The sequence below is a fragment of the Polypterus senegalus genome, chromosome 8 (assembly GCF_016835505.1).
Source record: "Polypterus senegalus isolate Bchr_013 chromosome 8, ASM1683550v1, whole genome shotgun sequence".
Lineage (NCBI taxonomy): Eukaryota > Metazoa > Chordata > Cladistia > Polypteriformes > Polypteridae > Polypterus > Polypterus senegalus.
In genome coordinates this window covers 139,247,417-139,272,532 of record NC_053161.1, presented here as the reverse complement: position 1 = coordinate 139,272,532, position 25,116 = coordinate 139,247,417, and the positions used below count along the sequence as shown (strand labels likewise).

At 35.5% G+C, this 25,116-nt stretch overlaps 1 protein-coding gene across 1 annotated transcript in view; it reads left to right on the top strand.

Annotated features, from left to right (window-relative positions):
* Nucleotides 1-25,116, top strand: part of samm50l (sorting and assembly machinery component 50 homolog, like) — a 34,260-nt gene that overhangs the window by 7,698 nt on the left and 1,446 nt on the right. Inside the window, exons 4-14 of the mRNA XM_039761827.1 lie at nt 732-819; nt 4,487-4,593; nt 4,887-5,017; nt 6,901-6,988; nt 11,666-11,794; nt 12,137-12,208; nt 13,087-13,173; nt 14,361-14,431; nt 16,903-16,970; nt 19,137-19,283; nt 22,704-22,845. Coding sequence (XP_039617761.1) covers nt 732-819; nt 4,487-4,593; nt 4,887-5,017; nt 6,901-6,988; nt 11,666-11,794; nt 12,137-12,208; nt 13,087-13,173; nt 14,361-14,431; nt 16,903-16,970; nt 19,137-19,283; nt 22,704-22,845 — 1,130 coding nt within the window. The remainder of the gene's footprint in view (nt 1-731; nt 820-4,486; nt 4,594-4,886; nt 5,018-6,900; nt 6,989-11,665; nt 11,795-12,136; nt 12,209-13,086; nt 13,174-14,360; nt 14,432-16,902; nt 16,971-19,136; nt 19,284-22,703; nt 22,846-25,116) is intronic.

The window sequence follows — 25,116 nt, the reverse complement described above, 5'->3', positions numbered from 1 at the left end:
AAACGTATTTTGCCACAAGAGGCATATTAAACCATACTCAAATTTTAAGGTAGTTGTATTTATTCGTATTGAGTTAAATCTGATATGTTGGCTATTAGGAAATTTAATTAGTATCATCACATTACACGGTAGTGTAAACACAGGAAGTGAGGCATGAATACAAGTTTTTAAAATTAATAAGGTTGCCCTTGATCAATTAGAATGCTGAACAACACTGTAAAAATTTGGGTCATGTACTTTGATTTTATTTATGTACATGCTGCATATATGTGATAGCATATAGAGTCCACTAAAGGAATACCTACCCTCACTCAATTATTCAGGATCAATTAGAGTGATCAGTCCACCTATAGCATACATAATTTTGGAAGTTGTAGAAAATCTGAAGTACATGGAGGAAAACTTACACAGACCCGTGAGAATGTGCAAACTATACATGGATAGGGGGCTGCTAATTGTACTGCAATGTATTTGCAGCTTTGCTTTCCTAGTCAAAGATACTGTATAGCTCACATGGTATCTCACACTCTCTTTCCTTTTTACCCCAACTAGCAACAGCAAAAAACTGACCACCATTTCCCTACACATGATGTGTCTAAAAACTTTATTCTAGCCAAACAGTAAATTGATTAAATGAACAGTAATGCACAGTACAATGTGGTGTTTTTTTATCACTTATACTGAATTTCCTCCAGTATATTTTTGATCTCAGCCTGATTTTGTTTTTTTAGGTCATGAAAAAGGCTCATGAGGCTAGGGAGAAGCTTTTACGTTTGGGTATTTTTCGACAAGTAGAAGTTGTCATTGATACCTGTCAAGGTAATATTTGTTTGTTAAAGAATTAAACAAAAATGTTATAAGTGTAAACTGTTCTTAAATTGGTAGACATCTTTTACACATAAGATACATATCTTCATACACTTTTGTGTCTTTCAGTATGATGCAGTGGCTATTACCATGGTTGAAAGCCCTCGGAAAATACTTCTGTTAAAATCAATATTTATAATTTTGAATAGGTAGAATTTGGGGTAGTCCTATGAATTTTAAACTTTAATAAAGACAATGTTTGAAATAAAACATATTATGATAACATCTATTTGTGTATATTATACCTAAAAACCCATGTTTGGAATGCATCAAGACCTCACCTGCTTTTCACAGTGAACATAACAGCAGGCATACATGAGCTAGTCGGACACTGCAGTATTCACTAAATATCCCCACTAAAGGAGTTGTAAATTTATGCTATGTTACATTATGTGTTTTTGTTACAATCTCTTCTGCATACATTGGACTGTTATGTAAAAGTTTTGTTATTCTAAATAAAAAAAGGACTTGACTAATATTACATCCTAGTATCCATTTCTGACAGAGGAAAGAAGAAAATAAAAAAATGTATAAGTATATTTGTGGGCGGCATGGTGGCGCAGTGGTAGCGCTGCTGCCTCGCTGTTAGGAGACCTGCGTGGAGTTTGCATGTTCTCCCCGTGTCTGCGTGGGTTTCCTCCGGGCGCTCCAGTTTCCTCCCACGGTCCAAAGACATGCAGGTTGGGTGGACTGGCGATTCTAAATTGGCCCTAGTGTGTGCTTCGTGTGTGGGTGTGTTTGTGTGTGTCCTGCGGTGGGTTGGCACCCTGCCCAGGATTGGTTCCTGCCTTGTGCCCTGTGTTGGCTGGGATTGGCTCCAGCAGACCCCCGTGACCCAGTGGTTGGATTCAGCGGGTTGGAAAATGGATGGATGGATAAGTATATTTGTTAAGATGATCAATCATCACAGCTTGAGGTACTTGCTGCATGTGTAAAGTTGCACATTTTTATAGTCACACAGATATGCATCTGTCTTAAAAATTTGATTTTGACAAGGCTTATCATGTAAAATTCTGGAAATTCAGAAACACTTGTGGACACAGATCTTATCTTGAAAGTATTACATTTTTGGTTTTAAACCCCACCATTTAGATATTCAGAGAAAACCACTTAACTTGCCTGTTTTGGAATGCTTCTTTTACACATTCATTAGTCATTTTTCACTGAAAAATGTTAAGCTGAGTTGTGCTAGGCAGGAAAGTTTTCAGTGTTTGTTTACTACAGAGTTGATAAACCATACATCATCCATAAATGATAAATATGCATTCAGGTTTGAGTTCAGTGTATGAAGATGCAGAGAGAATTTTGTGCCACATTTACACTTCATTGCTGTCTGGCCCAGTGTTTTGCATGATGCCTGGGTAATTCATACAAAGTCGTTTTACCTGTTGAAGTCCTTTGCGAGTGCATACATCTTATACGTAAAAATAGCTCCTATGAAACATAAATTGCTTGTTTTTATACATTTCTGATGTTTATGCACTTTATAAATGACTCTTCAAAAAAGCGAAGTTGTATTAATGATGCGTAATTCACAAATTTAAGTATAAACATATTTTTGTCGTTCTGATTTGGGGATGAGTTTCAAACATAGGTTAGTGTTAAAGTCTAAGTAAAAAGAGAAATCAAAGACCATTGTTTAGATGGGTCTGGAAGTCGTTTGGAATGGTGGTGTTGGCAGTAATGAAATATACCTTCAGTCTGGTCACATCAGCCGTTAAAATAAGAAAGGAGCTGTAAACATCCCCCAATGTTTTATGTTATTTTAAATACTTTCAGGTGTTGCACATCCAGTTTTAATTTGAATTGTCTGTATTTTTACCATTTTCCTTGAGTGAAAAGTTGTATTGTTTTTTTATTTTAGTATGACATAATTTAGCTGACATATACATGTGTTTTACAGAAGTTACAGTGCCCTCCATAATATTTGAAACAAAGACATATTTTTCCTTGGTTTGTGTTCTAAATATTTGATCAAACAATTCACATGTAATTAAAGTGCACATTCTCATATTTTATTTAATGATATTGTTATTTTATATACATACTTTTTTGATCCCCTTTGGAGTCTGTTATTGCTATTTTTCAACATGATGATTAGTGGTATGGTGATGAAATTCAAAGAAGCTGTTATGAGGCTGAAAAACAATAATCAGTTCACTTAAAGACCTTGGGCCAAACTTGCCATTCCTGCAAATGTGGAATGCATTAAGAAGAAAAGGCGTACTGGTCAGCTTAGTAATCATAAAGGGCCGTGGAGACCAAGAGAGACATCTACTACTAATGACAGAAGAATTCTCACCATTATGAAGAAAAAATCCCAAATGCCTGTCCAACAGATCAGAAACACCCTTCAGAACGTTGGGATGGATGCAGAGGCTATACTGTAAGATTCAAACCACTAGTCAGCTCTCAGAATAGGATGGACAGATTACATTTTGACAAAAAAGTACTTAAATGAGCATGCTAAATTCTGATAAAAGGTCTTATAGACTGATGAGAACAAGATTAAACTGTATCAGAGTGATGTCAAAGAGGGAAGTGTGGAGGAGAGAAGAAACTACCCAAAGTATGCCACGTAATCTATGAAACATGGTGGTGGGGGTGAGCCTGGGCGTATAGCGCTGCTATATGTACTGGCTGACTTCGCTTTATTGATGAAATAACTGCTGATGGCAGTAGCACAGTGATTTCTAAAGTGTACAGAAGCATTTCATATACTCAAATTTAAGCAAATGCCTCAAGGTGTTTTCAGAGTTAAAAACTGGAAAATTCTTGAATGATCAAGTCAATCACCCAACCTAAATCCAGTTGAGTAAGCCTTTCATATCCTGAACGGAAAACTTAAGTGGAGAAGCCCCCCAAAACAAGAAGGAGTTGAATATGGCTACGTTAGATACCCTATGCTGATGTCTGTGAATTGCAGACTTCAGTCGGTCATTGCATACTAGGGATATACAGAAACGGACTAGACGCGTCTACTTTAATATATACTTTATACTGTGCCATTGGTATATCACAAACATTTAGGAGTTCTGAAATGTTGGAGTCGGGTGGGCTATGAATAAAAAGTGCTGTAAGTTCTATAGGGTGAAACCAAGATGTTTAAAAATACCCTTTAATAAAAAATGAGAGTGCTCACTTTAATCACATTTTTATGACGTGAATTGTTGAATTATAAATTTAGAACTGTGGAGCACAGAGTCAAATAAAGAAGATCAATTTGTCTTTGTCAGAAACATCATGGAGTGTACTGTGCTTTGCAAGGAAAACAAATGTTTAACTTTTGACTTTAGTGTTTTCAGGCTAAAAGCAGGATTTACTGGATTTAGTACTGTATGTGTTAGAAATAAATGTAAGGAAACACAAAATCTTAAGGAGAAAAAAAACTGTACTGTATATTATTTATAAAATGTAAATTGTTTCCTTAGTGGTTTGTTTAAAAATGTTTAAAGAGAAAAATGCACATTTCTTAATACACGGTCCTATTTATAAATGTACATTTATTTAAAGTTAACTTAAATGTATGAAGATTTATGCCAGGGCAACCAACTTATAACTGAAAACAGTATCTTCTTTGCATAAGTGTAGTGTTTGTTTGGTTTCTTTTTGTTTGTAGAGGAAGATGCTCTGCCTAATGGATTAGATGTCACCTTTGAGGTTAAAGAAATGAGAAGGTTAACTGGAAGCTACAATACAATGGTTGGAAACAATGAAGGCAGCATGGTATGTTCAGCTCAGAGTAATGGTTGCCATGCAAACTGTATAGTTTTTTGCAATAAAAACTATTGAGATTTTTCAGGATCTACTGGAAGGACAACATTTAAAAACATTTACACACAATTGGTTTGAAGAAATAAGTGCTGATAAAAGAGAATTTTAGCTACTTAGTTTGATTTCAATCAGAATGTTAACAATTTATATACATGAAACAATTATGTTTAAACTCCATGAACATTGTTGTCATCATTGAGGAAATCTTAGGAAAGTGTTTTTCCCTCCTCTCCCATTCCGTATAGGTACTAGGACTTAAGCTGCCTAACCTTTTTGGCCGTGCAGAGAAGCTCACTTTTCAGTTCTCATATGGTACCAAAGAGACCTCCTATGGATTATCTTTCTTTAAACCTCAACCTGGATACTTTGAAAGAAAGTAAGACATGTTGTTTAACGTCCAGTGAGTATTACAGGATTTATATGTAGTATTTTTGACTTATTACATATATATTGTCTTTACATGGGTAAAACTTATATCCATCCATTATCCAATCTGCTATATCCTAATTATAGGGTCACGGGGTTCTGCTGGAGCCAGTCCTAGCCAACACAGGGCACAAGGCAAGAAACAAACCCCAGGCAGGTTGCCAGTTCACCGTAGGGCACACACCAAGCACAATTTAGGATTGCCAATGCATCTAATCTGCATGTCTTTGGACTATGGGAGGAAACTGGAGCACCCGGAGGAAACCCACGGGGAGAATATGCAAACTTCCTCCTTCTCCTAACTGCGAGCCAGCAGCGCTACCTATTGTGCCACTGTGCCGCCCTAAATAAATAAATAAATAATATATATATATATATATATATATATATATATATATATATATATATATATATATATATATATATATATATATATATATATATATATATATATATATATATATATATAGTGTGTGTATGTATGTGTACATATATGTATTTATATTATATATATATATATATATATATTTAGGTTGCAGGTATTTTATATTTGAGTGAATTCATTCCAGTTTAAGATTATAAAAAATTATTACAGCACATAGAGCATAATAAGACTAGCAAGTCAACCTGGCTACCAACCTATCCTTTTGCCTATGTTTTTGTATTTTTTCTATTTCTTTCATAAACAACACATTAATTCTTTCTTATTTTTATAGGTTTCAGGCTTGCATCTTCCAAATAAGCAGTAGTAATAGCAGTAGTTAATATAAACATTCCTCTAGACCTTTTTATCACTGCTTCTTGATGGAGCAGAATGGTAACACACAATGCCAAGGAGATCAAAATGTTTGGACTCTTCATTTTCCTGAAAAAGAAACTGAATTTCCTATAAAGGCTTTGTACGTTAAAATGGCATAGTCGTTATTGTCATTTTTATTTCATGCAAAAGACTAGCAATTTGATACTAACTTTTATATTGTTGTAATGTACTTTTATGTTAATTACTCTTAGTAATTAAGAGTAAAATGTTTGGAAAAAACATAGAAAGTTTTGAAGAAAAATATAAAGTATAGGAATAAATGCCCAGAAGTGATATGAGACATTTGTACATTTTTATTACATTGATCCATTAGACCTGTTTACTTGATTGAAATGTATGCAGCAATAAACAACAGCAGTTAGAAAATGAACCAGGCACTTACACTCAGACTCTAGGGAGGCTGCTACCAACAATTGTGGACACTTTTTCTCTAGTGTCATTTCTTGTGACTGAAGACAGAGAGATATCATTAAAGTTAGTAAAAAATATTTTATTAATACACACCAGGCAAAGGTAAGAATGACAGAGAAGCACAGTCCTAGGACACCTGCCCTTCATCTGCCCCGAGAAGTCGGTGTCCTAAATCTTTTATAATGCTAAGCGCAAAATTTGACCTTATGACTTTAGTTGCACAAGAATTTCAAGACATTACATCTTTACAATAATTTTGTTTGGATCAGTAGTTACACAATTTTAAAGGTCATCAGTTGGGCACTTGTAACTTCTTGTTTGTTACAGAAAACAGAAGCTGCACTTGTCGCAAGACAGATTTTTTGTGGCCCTTGTCACGCACACCAGATTTGATCAATAACTGATTTTTATTTTTCCACACAATATAAGTCAGAGACCTTCTGTATATCTTCACTTCATCAAAAATGGTTTATGCTTATTGAATTTGTTTTAAGTTTATTTTAAGAAAGTGTGTAGGTAAGAATGAAAAATGTCTTATGTTTGGATGAAAATTTTTCATACGTTTTAACATGTTTTCAAATTAATTATTTTCTTCCCTCCAGCTTTGCCATTAATCTTTATAAAGTAACTGGACAGTTTCCATGGAGTTCACTGCGGGAGACTGATAGAGGTATCTCTACTGAAATTAATGTAAGTGACACTTTTGCAAATTGCGCACTTAAAAATAATGACTTTCTTTTTTGAAAGTATAATCATGTGATCTGTTACATTTAGAAACAGATTATATTTTCATTATTTATTTTTCTAATTTGAAAACAGAGTAGACTACCAGAAAGAAGTAAGCTATTGTGATAATGTATCAAAAAAACAGTAAGAAGTAAAGCACCTTTTTTTTTTTGAGCAGCAGTGCTAACCAAATGTTTTTCATTTTTAACAGTACAGTAATACCTGAAATAAAAATGTGTCTGAAGTTTGAGATGTACAGAAATTAAGATTCCTTCTCAGTTTAGTTTACTGTAGTTCAGTGATTTGCACGCTTAAGTAGGTTTTAAAGCAATATAGTTAAAGTGAAACCTGCACATCAAAGTAGGTATGGTTAGCAATTGCGGGACAACGTATTCCAAGTATTATTGTAACATTTAAAGCAGATATAGGATAATTCATATATCCGAAGTGTGCACCAGTAATCGATTTGTATCCACACACAATGTTTTGTAAAGATCTTTTTATGTATCTGAATTACTGCTTCAACACTTCAGCTCAGGCCGTTTCTCAAGTGAGTACTGTTAATGATGTTATATAATAGATTTCAAGGTCAAAGCATAACTCCATAAAGTCTTAAAAACAAAAAAAAAGCTTAGTGGTTTAAACACTTTACAAATGAATGAATGAAAGAAAATAAAATAAAAAGTGAAAAAGAAACCTGAGTAAAAGACAGCACTATACTCATAGACATATTAGCCCTAGATAGATAGATAGATACTTTATTAATCCCAAGGGGAAATGTATATGAGTTGTTGAGTCTTGTAATGTGAAGTATAGAATACACATTCCACATATGCAGTTCTACAGTTTGCTGGTGAACTGAAAACATATCCTTATTTATCATTGAGAAACAATCCAGGGGACACATGTACTCTATGCCAGACCCACCACCCTAATATATATAAGCTTGTCAACCTGCCAAATTAGGCAGTGTCTTATGCCAGTAGTACGTTACATAATTTCTATTCAGAAGGCATGTCAAAATTAATGATTGCCATTGCTGGATCTTGTAGCCTTAAGAATGTTGAATTACACCACTGGGAATTTCAGGAAATAACAAATGAAACAACTTCAGATCCCCAAAGTATTGCAAGCTTGATGCCTTCTGATAGCAAACTTACGTTTTGCCTGACAAAAAAAACAACAAAAAACATCATCATCCAAAAGCCTGCCTTTGTTGATAAGGGGTGATCTACATGATTTACTTTCCCTGTGTTGCTCACCTTTTTGTATACTGTGTTGAATTTGAAATGCTAAACTTGAAATGTATTTGCTAGGAATTTCCTTTGCTATTACATCCATAGACATAACAGAAGTAAGTACAACTTAACAGTTTTCTGTGTGATGCCAATCAATAATGTATAGAGTAAGCCTTTTTTATAAGGTAAACCTAATTTGGTTTGGATGGAGATGTTGAGGGATCAGGGTGAAACAGAGACTGGGTTTAAACAGAGCAACTGAGTTGGAAACAAACAATTTATGTGCCAACTCGTGTTAATGTTTGGTGTGACAGTAATAATGGAAACAAGTGGTTAACTGGATGAGTATGGTCTTTATAGTCTCAACTAATGATTATTTTGATAATCAGTTAATCTGTTGATTATTTTGTCAATTAATCGATTAGTTGTAAAAAAAACGCAATTTATTTTCTTTCGAAATGAAACACTTAAAGTGCATGAAATGGAAGTTTTCATCAAAAAAACAGTGTTGTGTAAAATTTTCAGAAAAGTATTTTTAAAAAATGTTCAGCAAAATATTCGGTTTTATAACACATCGAGTTCTGGTTGTGCAATGAAAACACACACAATTTCCTTAAATACACAAAAGTGGCTTATGCATTTATAATACAGTACAATACAATTTATTTTTGTAGATCCCAAAATAACACAAGGAGTCCCACAATGAGCTTATAATCACATTAAACCAATACTTCAAAATTAAACATGTAGTTTTAATTTTTTTTTTCTTTTCTATGAAAACAGCAGCAAAGCATCATGAAAATATCTGACCACCACAATATTCCACCACAGAAGGGTCTGTTGCATCATGATGACCTTATTAGCTTCTTTTTAGATCTGCAGCAATGTTTGAATTTAGTTGAGTACAATGAACGTCAGTGTTGTATATTTGGGAAATGTCTAGACTGCTTTTCTTTTGTAGCAAAACAAGTGGTTTTGTTTGTGTGAAATTCAGTTCTTCCTTTGGTGTGCAGTATGCAGAGTTTATTTTAATTAAAAGTTCTTTTTGCATCATCATTCATATTTTTTTGTGTCTGGAAACCTTGTACCATTGCATATTTGTTTGCAAGCAACACATTGTTGCAACCTGCTGCTGTCAGGATTGTTCTGTAACATTTTCACATTTGAAACTCTGAGATCCTGCTACAAAATCTGTTTACTGGCTAAACTAGGCTTGCTGCAAACAGTACTTGCACATTATCACGTCTCTCTCCAGATTTTATAAAAGCCAGTTAGAGCCTAATAAACAACTAGTGTGAAACTTTCACTTTTCCAACTTTTGACTCAGAATGAGCCATATGTCTTTCAGTCACGGTTGATGTGCTGCTTGATTCACTGCTGTACTTGCTGGTTTTTTCTCTGTATGGTACTGGAATCTTTGTTTTACTTTGCACATGAGGCTGGAAAAAAAAAGTTTTTGTGAACACACAAATGTCACACATATATACAATACAATACAGTTTATTTTTGTATAACCCAAAATCACACAGGGAGTGCTGCAAATGCACTTTAACAGGCATGTAAGCATGTTATGCAGCACCATAATTTAAGAGTGTGACCGCATCCAAAAAAAAAATAAAAATAAAATATGATAAGTGAAAATGTAAATATTTACTAACTAGTGGCTAAAGCTATATTTTTAGTCGCCTATCATAAAGTGTCTTATTCACATTGTGGAGGGCTGAACTATTGCTCGAATTATATCTTTCTTCAAGTGTCATTATGCCTAGCCTAGCAAACATTGTATCCATGTATCTGTATCACGTAACGTTGAATTAACATTCAACTTACTGGGATGACGGCGAGTCTTCCTCCTACACCGAGCCTGTAATGGTATGTTTCCTTTTCAAATGTTCACGCATCACCGGTGTGCTCTCATGCCATACAAGGCCAAACCTATGCATTGTACAACTCGGAACTTTTTTTTTGCGTTCAAAGTGATGTGCTCACAAATTCTGGAAGTCTTAGGTCACACCATCTTTTCTGTCAGTTTCTTGCATTCTGCCATTTTTCAAATGTATTCACAACTGAATGAAGTAGTGAGACAATTGCACACCCCAAGATACTCCGCCTAATGACATAATTAATCAATGAATGTAGTCGTTGCCAGTGTTTTTAATATTATATTTCCTGCATATTTTCTGACCATGATGTATGCAGGTTCTAAACGGAGTGCAGGTTCAGGCCTAAAATCCTTTCTACTGTCCAAATGACATTCTGTAGTTTACCTTCTGAATGTGCAGATATGTTGCCATATTTCAGAGTTATGGAGAAGGTGAGGATTCTTTGCGAACCGTTTTAATTGCAACAGGTTTATTTTTTAGGCCAGGCAATGTGGCGTAGTGGTTAAGGCTTTGGACTTCAGATGCAGATGATGTGGGTTCAAATCTCACCACTGACCCTGAGCATGTCACTTCACCTGCCTGTACTCCAATTGGAAAAAGAAGTGTAGTCAATTGTATCTCATATGTTGTAAGTCACTTTGGATAAAGGCATCGACCAAATAAAAAAATATAAATGGGTTGTTACTGGTGGACTCATTGCTGTGGACTCAGAAAACGAGTCAGATCACACCCCTGAGGGGGATGTTTGCTCAACTTTATTGTTTTGTTCAAAAGTCTGAGATCTAGAGAAATGCAGCGCAGTTCATACTGAGAGGTTTGCCATTAGTATTGTGTTAAATGCTGAACTAAAATGCATAAATAAGAATGTAAATGCTTTAAGATATAATGGAGAGCTATGTTTACTGTATCTTCATCTGACCTTTTAGAATGACAGGCAAAGTGAAGTGTGCCAAGGAGTGAAATGCTGAAGAATTAGATATTTAAATGTATTCATTATTACAAAGAACAATATCACTGGCCTATAATAAAACATAGGAAATATTTTACTTCTTGCCTCAGGGATAAATATTTATTATTTGAAACAGACAAGAACTTTGCATTGAATCAAAGACTGAGTGAAAATGTTTATAAATACTAGTGCTAATTGATAGCACTGTGATTTGTTATGGAGGAAGAGACATTGTCTGGACCCGGGAGCTTTAGGCAATTTCTGTGTTTGGAAGGCCAAATGGATTTCCTGCTCAGATTTTTAGGTGGGGGTAGTTGGACTGAGAGGTTCTTCTCAAACCTGCATTAGAAACGGTTTATCCCAGTAGACACAGAGAGAAACGGCTGGGTGGTTGGAAGTTTAGAAACCATTAATCCTATGTACGGCATTCCAGACAGAGAAGCAATCATTGGTGGAAAAAATCCTTCATTAGTTTTCCTGTCTAGCTGATGTTTTGATTTTTGTAAGCACTGTTCCCTCCAATTTTGCAAGCTTTCTGTTTAGTTTTTTGTAACTTTTTCTTATATTTTAGTTTCCCATCTGGAAAACCAACCACACGCTTAAATGGGAAGGAGTCTGGAGAGAGCTAGGCTGCCTTGCCAGAACAGCTTCCTTTGCAATTAGAGAAGAAAGTGGGCATTCACTCAAGTCCTCCATCTCTGTATGTAACTGCTTCATTTGTTAAGTTTTATAAAATTGCAGGATACTTTAGTAATATTAATAATGTCTTTTATAGTTATGTTACATTATTGACTAGTTATTTATTTTTTGCATAGTGTAATGCATGCTCAGTTGTTCAGCACTTCAAAACGTTTTAAACCCTAGAAATAAATAGATGAAATTATGAGATGAAAATACAATAAAGACTAATTAATTAAAATTGGACAAAAATGGTAACATGATGTATGCTATTATGATCTAAAGGAACTAATTATGGCAAATTTTTTTAAAATTACTGAAATTTTGAATTTAGTTTTTTGAATAAATATTCTTATTCTTCTAGCATGCCATGGTAATTGACACTCGAAACTCCACAATTTTACCTAGACGAGGCTTCCTGTTTAAAGTTAACCAGGTAAATAAATAGGCTGTAAACATTTTTTTTTTCCTTGCAGAGGAGATTTATATACACTGTATAGTGACTTTCAGTTTTTCCTTTGTTACTTTATTGCAAATTGTGTGTGTGTTTGTAACATACAAGCAGGTGAGGCAACAGATCAGTTTTTCTGTATCAAGACAAGTTAGTAATAATGCTTGTATTGCTTAAATCTGATGTGTTCACATTACTTTCTGAGTCCATGATGAGTACTGTTTATAAACTGGAGTTCAGTATGTAACACACTAATTCCATTAACATAGATCACCAAGCTCCTATCACACATCATTCCTCTTTGGGAGACATGCAAGTAAGAATTTATTGCATTGTGCACTCATGACGGTTAAGCTAAACTGAACTGACTACAGCTGCAGGGCAACAAGAGTTCAGCTCAGATATAGGACTAATAATCCAAATTAAATATTACTTGCAAAATATTCAGTTAACATGCCTTCCTGGAAGTAATAATGAGACACCTTGATTTAGAAAGTGAAAAAGGATAAATAAAACATAAATCAATAAAGTAAGTCTCAATTATGAGTGGCTACAATGATAACTTTCAGCCACTATAGTCCTCCATGTCTTGTGGTAAACATTCCTGAGTTAAACTCATGCTTTTAGAGTGTTTGGAGACTTAAAACTAACTTTTTATGAGTGTGAAAATACATGATGCCCCACAAATATAATAATAATGTAAGGTAAGACAAGTATCCTGAATTTGCTTAAACCTTTAGTACCATATGTTTATGGTGATGTAGCCTTTAGTAACCTGATTTGGGGAAAAATGTGAAATAAGAAAAATATGTTTTGTCTTTGAAGTTATTTGAAATTAATACTCAAGCTTCTGTTGTCAATAGGAACTTGCAGGGTATACTGGGGGCGATGCCAGCTTTCTGAAAGAGGATATTGAGATTCAGTTGAACAGACGCCTTTTTTGGGACTCGGTAAGAATATCTGTGAAAGGTGTAAAAGAAATGGAGATACTTGGAATTATGTACGTTTATAGGGTAGTTGTGTACATGTGACTATTGGTATAACACAAAGTATTTTATGTTGTGTCAGTCAAATGTGAAAGGGTGTTTTTCTTCATAGATTTTTCTTTTCTTTAATTATTGAACCAGATTTACTTTAATGCTTTCATGAGGTCTCTAATGACTAGTTATAAACTTTGCTTCTCCTCCCCTAGATTTTAGATAATAATTAAAAAAAAACTCTTATTTAATCCTGTATATAGTTCAGAGTTTTTTTTGTGTCGGCAATTATTTCTGTTATTTAAAATACAATATGTAAGATATTGATTGTCGAATTAGCCTATACATACTGAATCTGTTATTAGCTAGTTATTTTGCTACCATAATTCTTCTTTCACATTTGCCCCCAGTAAAGCAAATAAACAAGTGATACACTGTGATGTATATTTCACAAATTGTAACTGGCTCAGTACAGTAATGACTAAACTCTAGTGCTGAATGATGTCGCTATGTGTTCTTCAAGGAAACATTACCAGGAAACTTTATAAATTGAACTGTGCCAAGTAAATGCAGCATGTGTTAATATAGGGGATTTGAGCTGGCTGCATGGGTCAGACTACTAGTAGTATTTTTTTTACTACAACAAAATGTCAATGTCTATTGCACTGCATGGTAAGTAAACATGAAACCCTATATAAACCCATAATTCCATGTATCTTCTCTGTGTACACAGTTTCATAATAAATTTTGATTAGTGTTGACACTAATTAATTCTTCCTAATGTCTGCATTGCAGATGATTTAAAATTTCATATCATCTTGTATTAGGGATAAATTCAACATTACATTGCTGTTTGGTGTTATCAGCAGACTATTGATTAATTGATTTTATTGCCTGATAGTGTCAAGCACAAGACAATACATTTCCAAAAAATGTTATGTGAAGATGATTTTTTTGAATGTATCGTTCGAACTTTCAGGCAGATTTAATCAGTCTATTAATCAATAAATCAAACTCTTCCCTAATTTAAAGTTTATATGCATTCATTTAAAAAAGTTCTTGGCATTTTTATTTATTGTGCTTAGTCAATATGAGCTGCTCTCCCTAGCAAACAAAAACAAAAAAAAAACAACCACTTTTTATCCTTTTATGCTGATCAGGTTTTTTCAGCTTCTCTTTGGGGTGGATTGCTGATTCCAATTGGCGAAAAGCCTTCTTGCATTGCTGACAGGCAAGTATATTTTCTTAATTGCACATTTGTGTTATTAGTGCAAGGGCCATAATTCATATGAAACATGTTATGGTTTTATTTTTTTATTTACTTGGGCCATTTACCAACTCAGTCTGGGCAGTTATGGAAGGTTCATTTAATTATAATTCAACATATTCTCAAAAACGTTTTGTTTCAGTTGGCCCAGGTTTATCTCCACGGGCATGATATGTGTCTGCTGGCTCTGTTGTTGCTTGAGCTCCGAACACTGTGCTAATGTTATGATGCCGCTTTTCAGTAGGATCTTGTTCAGCTCAGTAATATTAATGACCTATGGCTGAGGTTTGTAGCTTTGGTAGGAAAAAGTTACAGCTCATAAGAAAACACTAATTTATCATTTTGTTCGCTGTCAGCAGTGACAATATCTCCATTGTATTTATTTTTAAAGGTAGATGCCAAGTTTCATCAAAATCAAAAATTGTGATGCAAAGGCAATTAATGAAATCAGAATTGAATGAATGGAAAGAACTGTCGTTAGATTAGATGGCTTAGCATTGATTGTATTGTAGAGTGCCTAGAAGGGGGTGGGTGGCCAATTGACTGAGGTCTTCAGGACTTTGGCAGTGTCTGACTTTGGGTTTAACTTTCTCTGTTATAGCTGACCATGGAGCCCCTAGGGGTTTATTTTCTCCAAGGATGGTGCTGATTGGAGTTTTTGTTTTCCTCTCCTCCAAGTTTGTATTTGCATCTTACCTCGTAACCTGTCAACAGCACTCTACATCTGCACTCGGTGAAGCGTGGCATACAAAAATAACCTGAATTGAATTGAATGACCCTAATGTATGGAACCCTGTATTGTGTTAAATGCTATAATAATTTGTTTGGGGGAATGAACATGGCATTAAAGCTGACCTTGACAATCTTTAAGAAGTACCTGGATGAGATATTGGGACAGCTTAGCTATTCGCTAACCAAATGAGCATGATTGACTGAGAGGTTTCCTCTTGGTTGCCAAGTTTCTTATGTTCTTATTAAATGAAAAGTATAAGTAAGCTGAATAGGACTCACAATCTAAAACAAAGATTAGATTAAGATTTTTTTTAAACAAACCTTTCACTAAATACGTAGTGTGCCATGCTCTGTACACTGTGGGTCTTAAACTGATATGCATTGCAAGGGTGTCTCTCCTGTATTTGGGGACATGTCTAAGAGGCAGTTACTTTCATAACTTCAAAGTATTTTTTCATTATACTTATTTTTAAACCATGTCCAGCTCAGAGAAGTTTGCAATGAAACTGCAGTTTTCCTTTTAGTGACTAGCACAGAACTGAGTTTGCAAATGTTCTGTCTCGGTCTACAGTGGGTACGGAAAGTATTCAGACCCCCTTCAATTTTTCACTTATATTGCAGCCATTTGCTAAAATCATTTAAATTAATTTTTTTCCTCATTAATGTACACACAGCACCCCATATTGACAGACAAAAAATTTTTGAAATTGTTGCAGATTTATTAAAAAAGAAAAACTGAAATATCACATGGTCCTAAGTATTCAGACCCACTGCTGTGACACTCATCTATTTAACTCAGGTGCTTTCCATTTCTTCTGATCATCCTTGAGATCACCTTCATTTGAGTCCAGCTGTGTTTGATTATACTGATTGGAAAGCCACACACCTGTCTATATAAGACCTTACAGCTCACAATGCATGTCAGAGCAAATGAGAATCATGAGGTCAAAGGAACTGCCTGAAGAGCTCAGAGACAGAATTGTGGCAAGGCACAGATCTGGCCAAGGTTACAAAAAAAGTTCTGCTGCAGGAGTGGCTTCACAACAACTCTGTGACTGTTCTTGAATGGCCCAGCCAGAGCCCTGACTTAAACCCAATTGAGCATCTCAGAGAGACCTAAAAATGGCTGTCCACCAACGTTTACCATCCAACCTGACAGAACTGGAGAGGATCTGCAAGGAGGAATGGCAGAGGATCCCCAAATCCAGGCGTGAAAAACTTGTTGCATCTTCCCCAAGAAGACTCATGGCTGTATTAGCTCAAAAGGGTGCTTCTACTAAATACTGAGCAAAGGGTCTGAATACTTAGGACCATGTGATATTTCAGTTTTTCTTTTTTAATAAATCTGCAACAATTTCAAAATTTTTTTTGTCTGTCAATATGGGGTGCTGTGTGTACATTAATGAGGAAATAAATTAATTTAAATGATTTTAGCAAATGGCTGCAATATAACAGAGTGAAAAATTGAAGGGGGTCTGAATACTTTCCGTACCCACTGTAGATCAGTTGCTTATCAAATATCCCTGAACAAGCTGCTTAACCTTTACACTTTTCACATTGTAGTGTGATAATCAGAAACAACAGTGCTTTGCATTTCAGCTATGCAAATTGCTTTGATAAAAGAACTGTCAATTTCATGTAAATGTTATTCTGTACAGTTACATTTATATTCTTAATTTGGTTTCTCTGTTTCTTTGCATTAGGTTTTATTTAGGTGGCCCCACAAGTGTGAGAGGCTTCAGTATGTATAGCATTGGACCACAAAGTGAAGGTATACTGCCCTTTTACTAAAACATACTGTATAACAATTGTTTACCAAAATTAATTTAGACTTAGTTTAAAGTTTTAAAAATGAACAGATCTAGACAACTAAATTTAAGCACTAACTTGTTGAACTATTTAACAAATATCTGAAGCCACAAGAGTGCTGTACATATATGCATTCTGTCATTCTTATTTTAATGTGTTCTTAAATCCAAGTGGCAGATTTATGTTATGGTATACCTGCACCCTTTGGGTGATGACGAAGTATGATTATATTCATTTCTATACCAGACTCAATTGTATGTTCAGGTTGACCATTGTTTTAGAAAAACTTAATGAAACAGTCTTTCAAATTGCTATCACAGCTTGTAGTATATACATATCCCATTAGTGAAACGTGTTGTTTTACTTTCCAGTGTTTAAATAGAATTTAAAATCAATGAAGTTAAGTACAATTCATAAAATGTTTTTTTTTAACTGGACATATAAAGATTTGATCTTCAGCTGCCATTATGCTGAAAGAAGTCTCTAAGAACCCCAGAATTTTATAATGGGACTTAACAGTAAGTTCTTGCTACTGTCGATGTCAAAAGTGCATGAGTCTGCCATTTTAAAGAGACTGCAATGAGAAGTCAAGCAAAATGACACCTTTTATTGGCTAACTGAACAGATTGTTATATGCAAACCCTCGAGGCAACTCAGGCCCCTTCTTCAGGCAGTGAGTTGCATTGAAAGCTTATATATTGTAATCTGTTTGGTTAGCCAATATAAGGTGTCATTTTGCTTGATGACATAACACCCTACCACTAAAGAGACTGCAAAAATTAGATCCACATAGCGGGTATGTCAGGTGGAAAATTTTGCTGTCCTGAAAGAACTAAAGACTAACTTTTGCCCATGATCACCTAGGCAAAGGCCAGGGTCATGACCAAATGACCCAAAAATTGTAATTTGGCCACAGTACCAGAAGACATGTTTGGCAAAAACCAAACACAGCAGCTGACCAGAAGAATGTCACAACAGCTTTAAAGTATGGTGGTGGAAATGTTGTGCTTTGGGGCTGTTTTGCTGCATCTGGGTCTGGGCAGCTCACCGTCGCAGAATCTTCACATTTTTAATTCATTACTGTACCAGAGGGTTATGAGGGTAATGCATCTGTCAGAAGATTAAGGCTCATCTGAAAGGTGCCCTTGCAACATGAGAGTGACCCTGAACCTATCAATAAATCCACCAAGGAATGGCTGAAGGGGGGAAAAAAAAAAAAGGAAAATAGGGTTCTGGAATGGCAAGTCAAAGTCCAGATCTAAATTCCACCAAGATGCTGTGGAAGATTTGAAACCAGCTATGAATGCAAGACACCCCTCAAATATTGCATAGCTGAAAAAAATGCTGCATGGAGGAGTGGGAAAGAACTTTATCCTGTTCAAAGTCAGAGACAGAAAATTTTCCTGCAGTTTCCTATAACAGGATTAGTGATGTTCATTATCTCATGACAAATAAAGATGTTGTCAATAAAGATAAAACATATGTTCCTTAGGAACTGTACGGTGGAAAAGTGATTAGTGCTTCTGTTGTAATGAGCCAGCATCCTGAGTTTTGATTTCTGTGCACAGACCTTTTCTGTTGATATCTTCATGACTGTGTAGGTTTTTCTCGCTGCTCCCTAAAGACCAGTTAATTAGGTTAGGTTAACTGGTGACTCCCGATTGGTCAAGGGTGAATGTCTATATGAGGTGGGTCCTTTAAACTGTTGCCCTTTCCACATCTGATTCCTGCTTTGGTTGGCAGTGTTAACAGTTTCCATATGGACACTCATCTTTGGATGCAAGAAAATACAAAAACAGCAAAAGGAGAAACACATTTCAATCTGCATTTTATCGTAACAGCTTCATAAAATAATTTGGATAAGAGTGCACTATACATTTTATAAATGATCACTTCCTGTGACCCCTGATTTGCTAGATTTTGTAGAGTCGCCCACAATAAGAATAAATGAGAAGGAATATACTGTATATTGACAAGTTATAGATTAAAGTTATGGTATCTTTTTACCAACAGATTACCTCTGTTTCACTTTGAATATGAAACATCATCTCATTCTGTGCTTAAAGTTATCTTTTAGGTCCTCTATCGCTTTTCTGTTTTTTACTAAAGTATACGCTTTGATTTACAGGAGATTATCTTGGTGGTGAAGCTTATTGGGCTGGTGGTGTACACCTGTACACTCCGCTTCCTTTCCGGCCAGGGCGAGGTGGATTTGGAGACCTTTTCAGGACACACTTTTTTCTCAATGCGGGAAATCTGTGCAATCTCAATTATGGTAGGTCTGTCCGATTAAAAATACTAGGCTAGTGTCAATCCTCAGATTTCGTTATCTAAATGTGAATAATAAATATGTACTTAAGGTTACTTCATGATAATTAAATAATGAAATATAAAGTTGACCAAGTCATTCTCTTACTCATCAACAAAAATTTGACAAAATGGCATATCTAAGTTAATAGGAATCCAGTAGGAAAGGACATTTTGATATATCAATATTTAGAGGTAAAACCAGCCACTAGAAAAACTAAATACTCCAAAATCTCAAAAATGCTCTAAAATATTTAATTGAAATGTGATAACACTTTAGAAGAAGAAAAAAAAAACAAATTAGCCAACACGTGGTGTGTTTTTCTTGATTTTTGCCGATAATAAAGCTTTAGCAAGTGGGGTATTCTTAGGTAGTATATAGTGTTTATTCTCTTAAAAGGTAACTATATTAGTCTGTACATCACATTCGTCATTTTTATGGTTTAGTATATTTGTCAACGTCTATACACATTATAATAATGTTTTGATATTATTATACATGCGAGTCCTCATTTAGCTGGTTATGCTGCATTTCCATACTTGATTATGTGTGTTCCCATGATATCTGATTATGTATACAGTGATACCTTGGTATATGTCCTGTTTCGACATGAAAAATTTTGCTTGGTATACAACCTTTGTTTGGAATTTGACTCGCGTGCTACCCTTGTTTACCTCTCTCGTGAGAGAGCCACGACTGCCCACGAGCGTCAGTAGTTGCTAGCATTCAGTGAACAACCCGAGTAGTTACCTGCTGTATATGATTGTTCAATGATGCTTTTGTCCATTGGTTTATGTTCAGGTGTTGATTGCTATGGTCTGCATTTTTTGAGACGTGTGACTGCCGGGGGGAGGGGTGTGGTTTAGAAGGCATGCTGTATGGAGAGTTGGTGAAACATGGTTCCAAATAAACAGCATTCAAAACGTTATTCTGAGTGTGTCGCTACTTCAATCTAGAGAACACTACACTACCCTTGTTTACCTCTCTCGAGACAAAGCCACGACTGCCCATGAGCGTCAGTACGGCAGTTTCTAGCGTTCAGTGAACAACCTGTGCTATAACTCTATGAATTTTCACGTGCTTTTGTGTGTTTTTGCATAAATTTGAATTGATTGTTAAAAAGTATGAAGGTGCCATGCGTATCCGGGACATGGCTGCTGCATACCATATGCCGAGAACGACAGTATCTACGATTGTGAAAAACAAAGACGTTATTAAAAAGTAAAGTGAGGTTAAATTTTCATTTATTTCATCTAATTGCTTTTGTATTTATGTATTTTAGTATTAAGCAATGTTTAAATTATTTTATACAACCCCATCAATGTATAATTAATATGCTAATAACATATTAAACATATGTTGATGGGAACGGATATTAATCATTTTCCCTTTATTTCTTATGGAAAAATTAGTTTGGTATATGACCTGTTTGGTATAAGTCAAAGGATCTGGAACGGATTAAGAACGTATACGGAGGTACCACTGTATACCAATATTTGCAATGCTTACAATCCCAGACATTTTGGATTAGGGATATTCAACCTGTATTGTGTGTAGAAAAGGATGCGGTTCCTTGCGTAGTACATCTGATAAATCCGATACCCTTGGCACACTAACCAAGGCCCAGTGCTTTACAACATTTCTCGGACAGAGCTGCAGATGTCGTGAAGAGACACTAGACTCCCAAAATTTTGACCATGGGGGCACCTTTGTTTTATTCTTTTTCCTTTTTACTTCAGTGAGATTTAACAACAATGCCACCTAGTGGCTGATAGCAAATGAAACAGCAGAACAGACTGAAGACAGGCTTACTTACCCTGGAAACACCAGATACTGCAGCTAGTACAACATAAATTATATGTGTACCATATGTGTTTGTAAGTTAAAGAAAATAATTACCAAAAATAAAAGCAATTAAAATACCATACTGCTATTTGTACACTATTAGCAGTAACTATAGTCTTAAAGGAATTGGGCATTTTCAGACGGTTTTCTTTTATGTCTACAAAAGCATACAAAAATGTTAAAGGTGGAAGAACACTAAATATGGGGATGTTAAATTGGGGCGTTCTAATACTCAGACACAGCAAAAGCACAATAAAGAAAGGGACCGACTGGTCCCCCTGGTGTACCAAACATTGCATCACTGTGGTAGGCAGAACCAAATGGAAACAAAGCAGTCAACCTGTGCTTTAACAAAGTGAAACAGAAACAATTGCACTTACAGTTTACTCACCAAGTCAACATAAAAAAACATTTCACATTGGTTACTGAAATACCAGGTGTATTTCATTCTGAAAACCAGTAATGAAACTACACCCCCGAACCTCAGGACAGTGATCATTACCTTCTCAAACGGACTACAAAATAATCCACGTTAATAAAAGGCCAAGTGTCTGTATCTATGTTTCTGACCAGTCGCTATGTTTGTTATATGCCATTTGTTATGAGATTTGTAAAAGCAGTGTTAATGTTTGTGATGTGCAATCTGTTGAAATGAAAAATGTAATGCATTTCATACCTACATGCATTACAAAATAGATTCCAATAAATGGTGCACTGCAAACATAGATTAGTATTTGTGTAAATGGGAAGACCGTATGGCCAAAAGGCCACTCTTTTCAGTAATTAGGTGTTACAGTCCATATAATTTTAAAGGCTATCAAACTTTAGCCATGATCTTTCACACAACCAGCACAGGAATTGCTGACTCCCATCTCCTGAGACAAGTCCCCTCCTTCCAGCCAAGCGGAGGTCTTACAACCTGGGTTGGCCAGAGGAGGCAGTTTAACCTCCAGGACCTACCTTTTGAAAGCCTAATCAGCATCATAGGCTGGGAGCCTCTAGCCCTATGATAACATGTGATTCAGTGGTTAGCGCTTCACTGCTGAGAGAGCTTGTATGTGCCTGTGTTCTCTTTACCTTCCCCTACCAAAACAGTGGCGATTTTCATTCTAGGAAAAGTGTGCACAATTTATTAATTTAGTCGTTTTTTTTGTGATGCAGAATCACTTCATTAGTTGTCAGAGGCAGACACTTCATTTAGGACATCAGGGTTAGCTATTTGGTTTTACAGATTTATGGCAATAGCTCTTACACAAGTTATCCATCATTTATAGATCAAATTAAATTAATACACATTGTTTTTGGATGCAATTGTATTTTGAGAAAGATGTTATGGAACAGACAACAAATGTGTACAGAAAGTGAGCCACTAGATTAAAACAAATGTCCATGTAATATTTATATATAGATTGTTTGAAGTATTATTTGTTCTTGGTAGGCTTTTGTGTAATGACACTTGCTACATAACTCATAAAAAGAAATTATGGATTCTAAAACTATAAGTGGTAATTTGAAATACAAAACTTTTTTTGTTTTAATTAGGTGAAGGGCCACATGCCCATCTTCAGAAGTTGGCTGAATGCATCCGCTGGTCTTATGGAGCTGGCATAGTACTGAGACTGGGAAATATTGCAAGACTGGAATTAAACTACTGCATTCCTATGGGAGTACAGAGCGGGGACAGGTATGAGTACACGAATGTCTTAATAGCACCTTGACTGTCATGCAGTGCCTACAGTAGATAGGAAAAATAAAGCGCTAAGGGGAGAGTTTAGGCTTTTCAGAACCTCAAGTATTATAACAACAACAGCAGCCTCCCTCATCTATACACCAGAATAAATAAAAAGAAAGTAAAACTTCTGACTTGGTAAAAGGTGAAAGAGCACTCACTCACAGTGAAGCATTATGTTGGTGTGATGCAGGCCCAGTCGCATTTCTTGACACACTTGATTCGTTGGCTGAATGTCCTCAGTGTCTGAGAGATGATGTGCAGCATTGTTCATAATACCGCTCAGTGCATGCCATAGGCTGTCCTTTTACTGTAACTGTGTGATTCATTTGTTTGTGTATACAACCCCAATTCCAAAAAAGCTGGGACAGTATGGAAAATGTTAATAAAGCCAAAAAGGAGAGATTTGTAAATTTACTTTGACTTGTATTTAAATAAGGACATGGAATTACACGTTTAACCAAATCAACTACATTGTTTTTGAAGATTTTTGTTTATTCTGAAATTGATGCCTGCCAGCAGATTCCAGAGAATTTGGGACAGTAGTAGTTTGGGACTAACAATGATGTGACAAGTTAAAATAACAAATGTGAAACAAATGATGTTAATTAAGTGAGGCAATTATGTCCTAGTATATAAGGGGTCTCCAAAAAAGAGCAAGGATGGGTTGAAGCTCGCCAATTTGCCCACAGATCCTGAACTCTAAGAACAATGTCTCCTGAAGACAAATTCGTAAGATGTTGTTCATTTCACCCTCTACAATGCACAATGTAATGAAAAAAGTCGAGGAATGTGTTCAAAACTCTGTGCATAAAGGGCAGGGCTAAAAATCATTAGGTGTCTGGAATGGATGTAATGATGTGGGCTTAGGAATACTTGGTCAATCAACACCATTCATCACTGCATCCACATGTGCTAATAAAGGCTCTACAGTGCCAAGTAGAAGCCATACGTCAACACTGTCCAAAAGTGCCGTCAAGTTATCTGGGCTCGGTCTCATCGGAGATGGAAACTATCACAGTGGCATTGTGTTTTGTAGTCTGACGAGTCAAAATTTCAAATAGTCCAAGCTGTTATCGGTGTCCAGTCCAAAAGCCAGTCCCTGTCATAATGGGGTGTCAGTGGCCAGGGCACGGCTAACTTGTACATCTGTGAGGGCACCATTAATGAAGGAAAGTATGAGTAACATACGCTGCCATCAAGACACTGTCTTTTCCAGTATGTTGTTGTAATGTTTTCAATGAGGCACGGGTTGGATAGAATGCACAAATCGGTCCTTTTATTTTTATAAACATTTTCCATACTGTCCCAACCATTATGGAGCTGGGGTTATAATTATGAACATTAAGCAGTGTTTTTAATATGAATTTACAATGAAAATGCTTCAACTATATGGTAAATCACAAATTATAAATTGATACATGAATAAGTGATGTTGGAGTCATTTTTTTACAATGCCGATAGATTCCATGTGTCATTGAGCTTACAAATCGTGTATATTTTGCAATACGTTAATTGTAATATGTAGTATGCAAGTCGAACTTTAACAGTAAGGAGTAGTAAACCTCACTGTAAACTTTCAATCTCTGGCAGTAAGTCCAGTCCTGATATTTATTATCTTGTATCTGTCAGTTATCTAAATACAGTACAGTAATGTCTCAAAAGGGGAAAACTTGAGCACAGCTGATTATTGTTATGTGAATTTATCATAATACATTTGGCAGAAACGACTGCATCATAAAAAGTGAAGTTGTGCAAATGCTTTCACTATGTAGTTTCCACATATTGGGTGTGTTTTGTTTCTATATTCAGAATCTTTGATATTTTATTACTTTAGCACCTCCACGAACAAAACCTTGCACAGTTTAAGGAGTGACTATATTTAATTAAAAGATGTGAATTGAGGCTGAATATTGTGTATTTACAGATTAATGTATATTTTTATGTTTTACAATGGGTCCTGCTATACATTGGAAACCGGTTGTTTTTTTATTTGCACATTTTATTCTGAGCTTAAGCCAAAATGTCTGTGTTCATGTTTACTTTGTGACAGTGTGTCTCATTATCGAAAACCTCTGAAAATAATGAAAAGTGAAGCTGGTATGTATGAGGTGTTGGCCTTCAGTCCTTGAGAAAGCACATGCAGGATGAGTCGCATAGCTCTTTTGAGGCATAGCACAGGACCTGAAGCCATACAATATGGTGGACGTGACTTTTCTTTCACCC